Here is a 12,379-nt window from a genome sequence, read left to right as displayed (position 1 = left end):
TGTCTGCTGCTTTCGGGATAATGGTGATCCTAATAAAACACCAAATCCCAAATGCTCAAACCACTGGAGTGGAGATGCTGCCTGAGATAAATAGATAATGAATGAGGAAGGAAGGCACCTCTCTATGTAAATAAGGAAATCACATAAGACTACTAAGTAACTTCTCTTATGCAATATGAACCCCCTGAGTTTATAATAAAAATAGGGGTACACAGATAATCCCAATAATATAATACTTAATGAAAATAGCTAAATCTGTATGTAAGTGCTCATGATTAGTGGACTGAAGAACCCTCATAAGACAGAACATCGGAGTCTTAAAGTCGTCATTGAGTCATGTTTAACCTTTGGCCCCACCTCTGTGTTAACCTTTAAGGTCCCTCCTCAAATACAGGTGGTTATAAAGACCTGATCCATCCTAAGCACCTCTCTCATATCACCTGTGGAGGACCTGTTCACTACCCACAGGATCACCATGGGGACAACCAAGGATATACAGATATGGACGCTGATATGCCTGGCACTACTGATCAGATCAACACAAACAGGTTGGCAGAATATTAATTAACTTGCATAAATCCGAAACTGTTCTGATTATTATTATAATATCATTATTATACATTTTTAAAAGTCTGACAAATCTGTAAAATCGATGTATTATTTCATAAATCAGACTGAATGTTAATTACAAATAGTAAGTATTCAGGACAACACCAAATTATTATGATTATTGACACATGGAATGTATGTATGGAAGAATGTAATCAACAAACAAATCTATGTTAATTCAGCAGGTCTATAGGTTTAAAAGCTGTAACCACAAGTTTAGTTTACAAATATACCCTCAATATATAATTAGGTGACTTTCAGATTTGATAATATACAGTATATATATCTTATGTAAAATCTCATTATAAAAAATAAATATGTATTAGCTATCAGAAAGGTACTAACACACAGAACATTGATTACATGTATTATACATGCATTTTGAAGAATTTGACAGTAGGCATACAGTAGCAGTTTTTACACAATCAGTAATAACTTTTTTCCTGTTTTCTGCTTCAGGGCAGCATACACATTTACTATGATCATATGATTACATTATTCATTTAAGTTTTCATCCTATTTCTGTTTCTTATACACATTTGTTTATGAGATTGTTTCTGTCTAAATTTGAAAATGTTACACATTTGTGGTGAAAAATCTGTAACCTTATAGAAATCGTTATCATTAGTGATTGTTATCATGAGTGGTTGTAGCATAGTTTATAGTGTTATAAATACATAAAGCACTCCCCCCACTGAGTGTGTGTTAGTACCTTTCAACAAAAATTCAGATCGGGAACGAAAACAAGAACAGAATACAGACAAAACTCAAATGTCTATCGTTAAAATAACAGTTGTGGTAAGTATGTCTGATATTACTCAAATAATACTGACAGGAAACATCAGATGCCTAAATATGTAAAATAGGAACTGAACTGTCATCGGAATTCAATGCATTTAGTTTACAAAGCAGATTACACTTGATTAAGGAATCTTTAGGTCCGTTGTATGTGTCGGATGACCTGTCAGCCAGGCCTGAGCTTTCCAAAAGCTTTGACCCCACCTATGCGATTCATAGAACATAAAAGTACTGTAGTTCAGGCACAGAAGACTCCGCGAACGCAGGAACATTCCCTTTAAAATTCAATTGCACGATAGCGCTGAACTTCGGCGATACGGATCGAATGGAGCCTTAGGTTCGCTATTGATATTGAATGGGTCACATCATGCCTCAAATGTCCCTTCATCTGGAACATACTGCTGTGCAAATCAAATATACTTCTAAAAGTGCAGTGCGACAATCTATATCTGCAGTGATTGAATTTAATCCGTAATGTACATATAATATTGTAAAATACTCATGAATTGCTTTTATTTCAGTGAGCCCCACCACAACTGTAACAATCATCCCGACAATGGCCACGAAAATACCCACGTTTTCAGGTAAATGTCTGACAGAATGCGCACCAAATAAATGACTGGGTATCCATCAATAAGCTAACAAGGAACTGACATTTGTATTCCTTGTCCCTCAGGAGTGAATGCCTCACACAATGACCAGGTCTGCAGCACATGGGGTAACTACCATTTCAAGACCTTCGACGGGGACTTTTTCCAGCTCCCCTCCACCTGCAACCATGTTGTTACCTCACTGTGTAAAAGCAGCTACGAGGCTTTCAACATCCAGATGAGGCGGCAGGTGGTGGACATCCAGCCCACAATTAGCAAGATCACCATGAAAGTGGATGGTGTAGTGGTGGAGCTATCCAAGGGTGTTGTTGTGGTCAATGGACAGATGTGAGTTTCCCTGTCATTTGACTGATACACCATTCTGCAAGCACATCTCTTGAGGATTTAATTTTTTACATTCTGGAATTTAATAAAAATGTATAGGATGACCTTTAAGCATCTTCTTCCTCCTGAAGGGTGACCCTGCCATTCAGCTTGTCTGGAGTCAGCATCGTGAAGACTACATCCAATGTGAAGGTCATAGCCAAACTGGGGCTGGTTGCCATTTGGAACAAGGATGACTCCCTAATGGTAAAATACCTGCTTTTCTAATACTTAATAATGTTAAATTTTTCTTTAGATTAAAAGCATATCATCTTTGTCATCAATGGCAATGATCAGCAGTTGATCGGGAGTGAGAGACACCTATTTTTGGCTGCACCTTGTCTCATGTTGGTTGAAGCACTGTCTACTCACCTCCTGATATGTTAACATTAAAAGGCAGAATTACCTGAAGAACGAGGATGAATTAAACAGGATCTGTGAAGATCTATAGGCTATACACACACAGGCTGATACTCCAGTGTTTATTTGATGAAGTGTTTGCAAATATTTGTAGATTTGAATGAGACTTTCTGTCACTCCCTAATACAAAGACCAATAAAAAGAAAGGTTATAAACACGGAGGATAGCCAAGACTGAACATGTGAATGGCGCTGAATAGGATGAATTTTTTTTTACTAAACACATTACATCTGGACATTCTACAGATTGAAATGAACGAGAAGTACAGAAATCAGACCTGCGGACTCTGTGGTGACTTCAATGAAGTCCAAACATATAACGAGTTCATCATCAATGGTAAAAAGAAATCTGAAATTGCCCAAACTATTGAAATGTAACTACATTACATACTGTAGGTGGAACTAATTGTCAATGTTTGTGTTGTTGCAGGTGGGGAACTCTCTAGCTCTGACTATGGAAACCTCTGGAAATTGGATGGCCCTCTGGAAGTCTGTGAGGAGCCTATGCTAACTTCTGCAGAGAGTTGTGGAGATGAGGTATGCATTTCAAACAACAGAAGAAGAATACTAAACAATGTTAATAGAAGTTAGAAATGGCAATCAATCCATGTGATCCAACAAATGTTTTCTGTATGGTAACCTTTTGTGGTTTGTCTCTATCTGTAGGAATTTTGTCAGCAGCTGTTCTCCAATGCAGCTTTCAGTAGCTGCACAAATTATTTGGACATGGACTCCTTCGTCAAGACCTGCCTGGCTGACCTGTGCCACTGTGATAACAGCACCAACTCCTTCTGCCTGTGCAACACCATCTCAGAGTACTCCCGTCAGTGTGTTCACGCAGGGGGGAAGCCACAGCAATGGAGGACTAAACAGTTCTGCTGTAAGCATGCCCCAACTCTTCAACATGCCCCCCAACCACCAAATGATCAGGTTCACAATCTCTGTTAAAGAAACAGTTAATCACAATGTTTCTTTTCTCAGATAAGACATGCCCCTACAACATGGAGTACCAGGAGTGTGGAAGCCCCTGTGTTGACACCTGCTCTAACCCAGAGGCCAGCCAGTTGTGTGAAGACCACTGTACAGACGGCTGCTTCTGTCCTCTAGGTACCACATAGGTTCAACTCTGGTGTACAAGTTAACCTCAAGCACATCATGAAAACACCACACCTTTACCCATTATGCCTTTTATATCAATGTGTGCAAAGTATCTGAATAATGTGACAAAGAAAGGAGTAAATATTGGATTTTTCTCAGTTGCTTCCTGGCGTCAATGCAGTTCTCTGTGTAAAGTACACATTAGAATAACACTCCTTACTGAATGCAGTTTTAGCAATCTCTTAAAAGGTGAAAATGAATAATTTTCTGTTAGGAACTAAAATCTTTCTGAATGTTGTATTAAAATTCTGCCTGATCTCTCACCAAATAGGTACTGTTTTCGATGATGTCAGCAACAGTGGCTGTATTCCATTGAGTGAATGCCTCTGTGTCCACAATGGACAAGTATACAAATCTGGAGAATCTTATACCAGCAACTGTAAAGAATGGTAGGCCAAGTACATCATCTGATTTAAACATGACGTATCCCATGCCTCATGTTCATGAATCATGCCAAACTCTACAGTGTGATTATCAAAACTAAATACTGTATGAATGCAGTTGTGAGATAAGCCGGTATAAATGTTCCCTTTAGCACCTGTGCTGGTGGTCAGTGGGCCTGTACGGACAAGGACTGTCCTGGGACCTGCTCTGTGGAGGGAGGATCCCACATCAACACCTATGATGGGAAAGCCTACACCTTCCATGGGGACTGCTCTTACATTCTGACCAAGGTCAGTTCATGTGGTGCAATAGAAACTAGTAGAAAATCTTCATAACTTTTCAGTGCAAAAGTGAGGTAAAATTGCTTTTCCTCAAGCCACATATTGACCTAGACATGTGTCCAAAGGGTTCATTCTTTAAGTGAGTCACTCTCATTTCATGTTTTTGCCGTCAAACTCATGCTTGTTTTCCTTCAGCAATGCAATGGAACTGAATTCACCGTGCTGGGAGACATTGTGAAGTGTGGGTTGACTGACACTGAGACCTGTATGAGGGCGGTTACCCTAGCCCTCTCCAGCAGATCCACCGTAAGGCAACTCTTCAAATATGTTTCAGAGCAAATAACACAATGACCTGTCAACTCATTTCAAAGCAAAGCCACTTCTTTAAGATCATTATTCTGGCTTGCAAATAAATGTCCCTCAAACTTTTTGTCTAAACACACAATAACCTTATTTAAAATTGCCCTGATTTGGCAAATATTGCCGGGCTGTTTGCAATCTGTATGGAAATGTTTGAGTCTTCAGCGGAATGTTCAACAAAAATATATGAACAAATTATAATTTAATAAAATATATTATCTTATCTAATTCACAGGTAATCCGAGTCCAGTCAAGTGGAAGTGTTTTTGTAAATCAGATTCTTTCTCAGCTCCCACTCTATACAGGTGAGATAATCCATTGTAATACCTAATTAAATTGTTGTGTGGATCAGTGTATAAACTCCATATCATTTATATTCACTAGATGAAGCCTTAATGGTGTCCCTCTATTTATTTCATGTATTGCAGCTGAAGTGACCATCTTCAAGCCCTCCTCATTCTACATTGTTATCCAGACAACTCTTGGAGTTCAACTTCAGATCCAGCTTTCACCAGTTATGCAGATCTACATAACTGCCATCTCATCCTACAAAGGAACAACCTGTGGTATGCTTCAGATTCATCCACCAGTTTCATACCTTTTTCTTCGGTGTCTCTATTCATAAAAATCAAATAACATCATATGGCTTCAATTATTTATCCACAGGCCTTTGCGGAAACTACAATGATGTTCAGGCAGATGAGTTCAGAGTCATCAGTGGATTGGTGGAGGGCACAGCTGTAGCTTTTGCCAACACGTGGAAGACCATGGCCAGCTGCCCTGATGTCAAGAGTAGCTTTGAAAACCCCTGCAGTTTGAGCATTGAAAATGGTACATATTTATTAAACCTACAGATGAATCACTTGTTGAATGATTATAACAAAGTTATATAAGAAAGAATATGCTGATGTTGAACAAATTATGATTGTCTTTTTCACAGAGAAATATGCCCAGCACTGGTGTTCCATGTTATCAGATCCTAAAGGAGTGTTCTCCCCTTGCCATTCTGAAATAAGACCTGATGCCTACAAAACCGTAAGTTAGTTAAGAAGGATACAATCACAAAGTAAAACTATTAAAGTCTTATGTGATGAGGTTATAGTCCTGACACACTTTGACTCTTTTTCCAACAGAACTGCATGTATGACAGCTGTAACTGTGAGAAGAGTGAGGACTGCATGTGTGCTGCCGTGTCCTCTTATGTCCACGCTTGTGCTGCCGAGGGCATCCAGCTCAGCGGCTGGAGAGACACTATCTGCAGTAAGTAGACAGCATGGCACCATGGAGACCTCTTGCAATGTGTTATTATAATAAGTGCTGCAAATCGATTAGAATATAATGATTTTATTGACACAACAACCGTAGGGTTGAGATACTAAATACAAATAGCCGGAAGAAATAACTCCACAAATACAAAGATATAAGCAAACAAAAAATAGTATTGCTAATACTACTCATATCTAATGACTTTTCTCAGATAAATTCGCCACCTGCCCCAGTCAAACAGTTTATGCCTACAACATGACCAGCTGTGGACGCACCTGCCGCTCCCTGAGTATGACAGACCGATCTTGCCAGGTGGAGTTTGTTCCGGTGGACGGCTGTGGCTGTGCAGAGGGCACCTACATGGACGAGGCTGGCCAGTGTGTTGCCCCCACCAACTGTCCCTGCTATGACAAGGGCTCAGTGGTCCCTGCAGGAGAGGCTATCAGCAGAGACGGTGCCACCTGGTAAACACCTCCCTCATACATATAAAGCTAGGAGACCAAAATAAATACAAGTACTAGTGAAACTTGATGGATATATTCAAAACTGTGTCGTAATGATATTTGCTGTTAATTTGATTATCTAACTAACTATAACTATTAATACTGTAACTACTCTACAGCACTTGTAGGCAAGGGACACTGAGTTGCACTGGGGGAGCAAGACTATTTAGTAAGTTTGATGTTCTTTGCTTCCAATTTAGTAGCTATTTCTAAAATAAATGTGTCGATATTTGTATTTGTATTTATTATGGATCCCCATTACTTTTCCTGGGGTCCAGCAAAATCAAGGCAGTTATACACTTTAAAAACATAATATGATTTAACACTTTACATGCATCCTTCACAAAACAGGTACATTTGAAATGAACCAAGAGGATTCAAGCAATGCATGTAAGACAATGTGATTAATGATGATGAATGTGGATATTTCTGGATATATTACAATTATATTCTGCTTGTTTGAGAATTGAAAATAGTTTTTTAAAACTTGTATTGTTATTCCATATATCCCCAGTATGCACACAGCCTATGGTTTTCTTCAACTGCTCAACTGCACCTCCAGGAGCTTCAGGGTCAGAGTGTCAGAAGAGCTGCAAAACTCTGGACATGACCTGTGTGAGTCCCTCATTAACTCTAAAGGGGATTGTCACACACTGTCACTATTATACCGAGTTTTGTGTTGACTGAACAAAAACTTTTGAGAATCTCAATTATGTCAAATACCCCCCCCCACCCCTCCTACCCCTCCCCCCGTGCACAAAAACATAGTCCATATTCCTTTAATTTGCCATGACTTATGTGTGTATTTTGTTAAATCACATTAGATCAGCACAGAGTGCACATCAGGTTGTATGTGCCCCACCGGACTGGTGTCTGATGGGAACGGAGACTGCATCAAGGAGGAACTTTGTCCTTGTTCTCACAATGGAGCTACTTACCAAGCTGGAGAGACCGTTAAGGTTGACTGCAATACATGGTATGCCTGTTTTGTGTCTTACATCTCAGGGGGGAGAAAACATAAAGAACATAGACTTACAAATAATGAAAAAACTGACCGGCAATTTTTGTGACATTATGTGTGTGTTGTTCACAGTGCTTGCAAGGACAGACAATGGCAGTGTACCACACATCTTTGTGATGGAGTTTGTGGAATCTACGGAGAGGGTCACTATATCACCTTTGATGAGAAAAGGTTCAACTTTAATGGAAACTGTGAATACACTCTCATTCAGGTTTGTGTCTCTTTATTTGGTAGAATTTTATCAGCATTGAAAAGTGTGAATTTGAACCATATTAAGAATATTTTCCTTTCGCACAGGACTACTGTGGCAATACTAATGGCAGTGGCAGCTTCAGAGTCCTCACTGAGAACGTTCCTTGTGGAACTAAAGGCACCACCTGCTCCAAGACCATCAAGCTCTTCCTGGGGGTAATGAGCAACTTGACTTCACACAATACTGTACATTCCATCACTCGTGTAAAGCACAATCAACAAATGATCAACCAAACATCAAGTTGAGATCCGATTTCAGACCAAGTTATGTATGAAAACATATTTCTCTATTTCAGACCAGTGAGCTCATATTGGCAGATGGGACCGCTCAAGTTGTCAGGAGTACTCCAGAAGAGCAGTTTCCTAAACAGATCAGTCTTCTAGGGAATTATCTGGTCATTGAAGTCAAAAGTGGTCTAATCCTCATGTGGGACAAGAAGACCAGTCTGTCTATCAAGCTTAGCCCACAATACCAGGTATATTAAGATACTCTGATGAAGAACTGAATTCAGTATTCAGTCAAAACTGATATTACCAAGACTTTTGTAGAACCCTGCCAAGTCAATCATTTAAATTCATGATCTCTTTTCTTCAGGGGCAAGTGTGTGGTCTGTGTGGAAACTATGATGGCAACGCAAACAATGACTTCACAACTAGAGCCCAGGCGACTGTTGTTGATCCGGTGGAATTTGGAAACAGCTGGAAAGTTTCATCAAGCTGCCCAAGTGTATCCGCTGTAGTGCATCCATGTACCTCCAACCCGTACAGAGCGTCTTGGGCCCAGAAACAGTGCAGCATCATTAACAGTGATGTCTTCGCAGCCTGCCAGAACCAGGTATGGATATATTTAATTAGGATATATTACTAGTAAGATATGTGGATTTGTCTTTTGTAAATGTACTTCACCATGTACCATGAACTACTGTATATCTTACAACACATTGCTGTGCTTTTAAGGTGGATCCCTCTCCTTACTACGATGCTTGTGTGAGAGACTCATGTGCTTGTGACAGTGGTGGAGACTGTGAGTGCTTCTGTACCGCAGTGGCAGCTTATGCAAAGGCCTGCAATGAAGCTGGAGCATGCGTAGCCTGGAGAAGCCCCCGAATTTGCCGTAAGTTTCTTCACAGTCAAGAGTGAAGTCTGAAATGAGTAAAATCAAGAAGGTTGAACTGAATTTTTTGGGGTTCTGGTTCAACTACATTAAGGTTCTTGTCAATTCAGTACTGGACCAGGTTGACACATTATCATATAGGACAGTTGATCATGGAAAGGTATCATTATTCTAGTTCAAATAATGAAAATGTTTTGGTCCACCGTATTTTGTCCACCACATACAGCACTGTTCTGTGATTACTACAACCCCCCTGGAGAATGTGAGTGGCACTACAAGGCATGTGGAGCTCAGTGTATGAAGACCTGCAGGAATCCTTCCGGAAACTGTTCTAGTTTAATTCCAGCATTGGAAGGTAGGGATATGACTCATATTTTGTCTCATTTTGGGTATGATTTCTGAATAACAATTTAAATTGGATCTGACCCCGACAATGGTTATAAAACAACATGTCTGAGCAGCCTCAGGACACATTTCCAGTGACTCCTGTTATCCTTAACAAGACTTGACCTTTTGTAACCTCTTGGCTATTGTGCTTATTACAGGCTGCTATCCTAACTGTCCTGCGGCACAACCTTACTTCAATGAGGAGACAATGAAGTGTGTGGAGAGGGAACAATGTGGCTGCTATGACTATGAAGGAAACCAGTACACCAATGGACAGAATGTTCCGGCACAAAACTGTGAAACATGGTATGTTTAAATCATTCAATTCACAGTACCTGTGCTATTTCAGAGCATATTCTGAATGTTCCAACTGTGAAAGTACTATGTATTCCGTGTTATATTAATTCTGGGGAAGAGGGTAGGGGATTGGCAAAGACTGGAAGGGTCATGCTAGTTTTTCCATAGTGATGCCAATAATGGCTGTATGACAATCTGAAAACTTGCCCTGCTCCCCATGGATTTCACAACATACTTTATTACCAAGTCCTGACTAGTCTTAGCTCTTTACTAATATTTTGAACAAAATATTTATATCTATATAATTTGAACCTGTGAATAATTTAAATGTTTAAATTATTTAAATTTTTTAATTAAATTTAAATTGATTTTTCTTCTTTTAAAGCACCTGCACAATGACTGGAGTGAGCTGTAGTTATAATGTAAATGGTAAGGATGACATCCCCAAATTAAAGTAAAATATTTAGCAATGACCAAAGCAACATTGATTGAATCTAATTGTAAAATATTTTTCCCCCTGTAGATTGTACATGCTTGCATAATGGTAAACAACACCAATATGGAGAAACCATCTACAATACAACAGATGGGATTAGTAACTGCATAGTTGCTGTTTGTGCCGCGAATGGAACCATTACCAGGAACATTTACCCTTGTGAAGTGATCACAACTCCAGTACCAACCACAACATCCCCTCTGACCACAACAACTGTCCATGCAACTACAACACAGGCCTCTACAACAACACTAAAGCCCACAACTGTCTTCCACTTCTCAACACCTGGTAAGCAGAGAAACTCTAAAATGATTAAAGTGCAACAAAAATTTTGCTAAGTACCATACTGATAAATGGCAATCTTGATAGCAATTAATAGCAATTTGTATGTAAAAGTTGGACCTGGACCCGAACGAACCCGAAGACAATCAGACTCGGACACGAACGGACACAAGAACAATTATACCCAAACCCGACGACAACCAAACCTAGAACCATACCCTATAGGGTCCGGGTCTAGACCACACCCGATAGGACCCGAGTGTCAGAAAAATAATGTTTATCAGCCAAGTTTCTTCACTGGTTAACATATAGGACTTTATATTTTGCCTTCTATAAGTCAGTATATTAACCTTATTTGCACAAATTAAATATGCTATAGGCTATGCAGAGCTTTGATTGGGTCATTTCGGGTCCACTCGGGTTCATCAGCTGTACTTACATAGACCCAAGGGCTGATGACAATCAAAGAGCAATCAACCCGAACCCGGGAAAAAGTTAGCCCTTTGGACCAAGACCCGCTCGGGTCACGGGTGGGTCTCGAGTTTTTGGGTTTGGGTGGACCCGTGAAGACCTGTAGGTGTTAATGATACGTTTAATTCATATTAACGATATGTTAAAATGTAGTATTGTAAATACGAGCTATTTGGTAAATGAAAATGTTATTTTTCTGGCCTAGTTAACTGAAGATATATATTTTTCAAAAACAGAACCTACATCTACTTCAACTTGGTCATCCACAACAATGGAGACCACACCTGAAATCAATATTGGCACCACAACTACATCATTAAATCCTACAACTACGACATCAGGAGCAAGTACAGTCACAATTCCGAAACCGACAACTGTAACTACAACAACTATGGTACCCTCAACAAGTGGACAAGTAGCTACATCGACCACAGCTGAAATTTCAACAAAGGAAGAAACCACAACTGAGACCATTACATCTACAAAGCCACCTAAAGTAGTCACCACCGGCCCAACAACCACTTCCACCACTGTAATTGTTGAAACCTCTACCTCAACATCACAGCCCACAACAACAGGTGAAGAAACAACAGGGCCAGTTGTCATAACTTCCAAACCCACTACATTAACAACAACTACCATTGCACCCACAACAACTGCAGAGGTAACTACACCTACAACAGGTGGAACTACAACAATTGAACAAACCACAACTGAGACAATTCCATCTACATCAACAAAGCCACCTAAAGTAGTCACCACCGGCCCCAACAACCACTTCCACCACTGTAATAGTTGGAACCTCTACCTCAACATCACAGCCCACAACAACAGGTGAAGAAACAACAGGGCCAGTTGTCATAACTTCCAAACCCACTACTTTAACAACAACTACAATTGCACCCACAACAACTGCAGAGGTAACTACACCTACCACTGGTGGAACAACCACAATTGAAGAAACCACAACTGAGACAATTCCATCTACATCCACAAAGCCACCTAAAGTAGTCACCACCGGCCCAACAACCACTTCCACCACTGTAATTGTTGAAACCTCTACCTCAACATCACAGCCCACAACAACAGGTGAAGAAACAACAGGGCCAGTTGTCATAACTTCCAAACCCACTACTTTAACAACAACTACAATTGCACCCACAACAACTGCAGAGGTAACTACACCTACCACTGGTGGAACAACCACAATTGAAGAAACCACAACTGAGACAATTCCATCTACATCCACAAAGCCACCTAAAGTAGTCACCACCGGCCCAACAACCACTTCCAGCACTATAATTGTT

The 12,379-nt window shown here is 40.0% G+C and overlaps 1 protein-coding gene across 1 annotated transcript; it reads left to right on the top strand.

Annotated features, from left to right (window-relative positions):
* Positions 1-1,963: 1,963 nt before the first annotated feature.
* Positions 1,964-11,595, top strand: LOC121564199 (mucin-5AC-like; the record flags this gene model as incomplete). The annotated part of the gene is made up of 29 exons (XM_045216763.1): positions 1,964-1,991; positions 2,084-2,345; positions 2,474-2,588; positions 3,047-3,137; positions 3,231-3,337; positions 3,467-3,680; positions 3,782-3,907; positions 4,230-4,347; positions 4,494-4,632; positions 4,819-4,929; positions 5,219-5,288; positions 5,412-5,549; positions 5,650-5,814; positions 5,924-6,018; positions 6,117-6,243; positions 6,461-6,713; positions 6,872-6,915; positions 7,258-7,367; positions 7,577-7,728; positions 7,846-7,984; positions 8,071-8,181; positions 8,322-8,501; positions 8,621-8,860; positions 8,983-9,139; positions 9,366-9,494; positions 9,685-9,832; positions 10,209-10,252; positions 10,347-10,607; positions 11,309-11,595. Coding segments are annotated over exons 1-29 (4,161 nt in total), but the record flags the coding sequence as incomplete, so codon positions are not given.
* Between the last annotated feature and the right edge of the window lie 784 nt (positions 11,596-12,379).

The sequence above is a fragment of the Coregonus clupeaformis genome, unplaced genomic scaffold (assembly GCF_020615455.1).
Source record: "Coregonus clupeaformis isolate EN_2021a unplaced genomic scaffold, ASM2061545v1 scaf0792, whole genome shotgun sequence".
Taxonomy (NCBI): domain Eukaryota; kingdom Metazoa; phylum Chordata; class Actinopteri; order Salmoniformes; family Salmonidae; genus Coregonus; species Coregonus clupeaformis.
The sequence above is the reverse complement of the archived record's forward strand: the minus strand, read 5'-3'. Positions and strand labels throughout refer to the sequence as shown.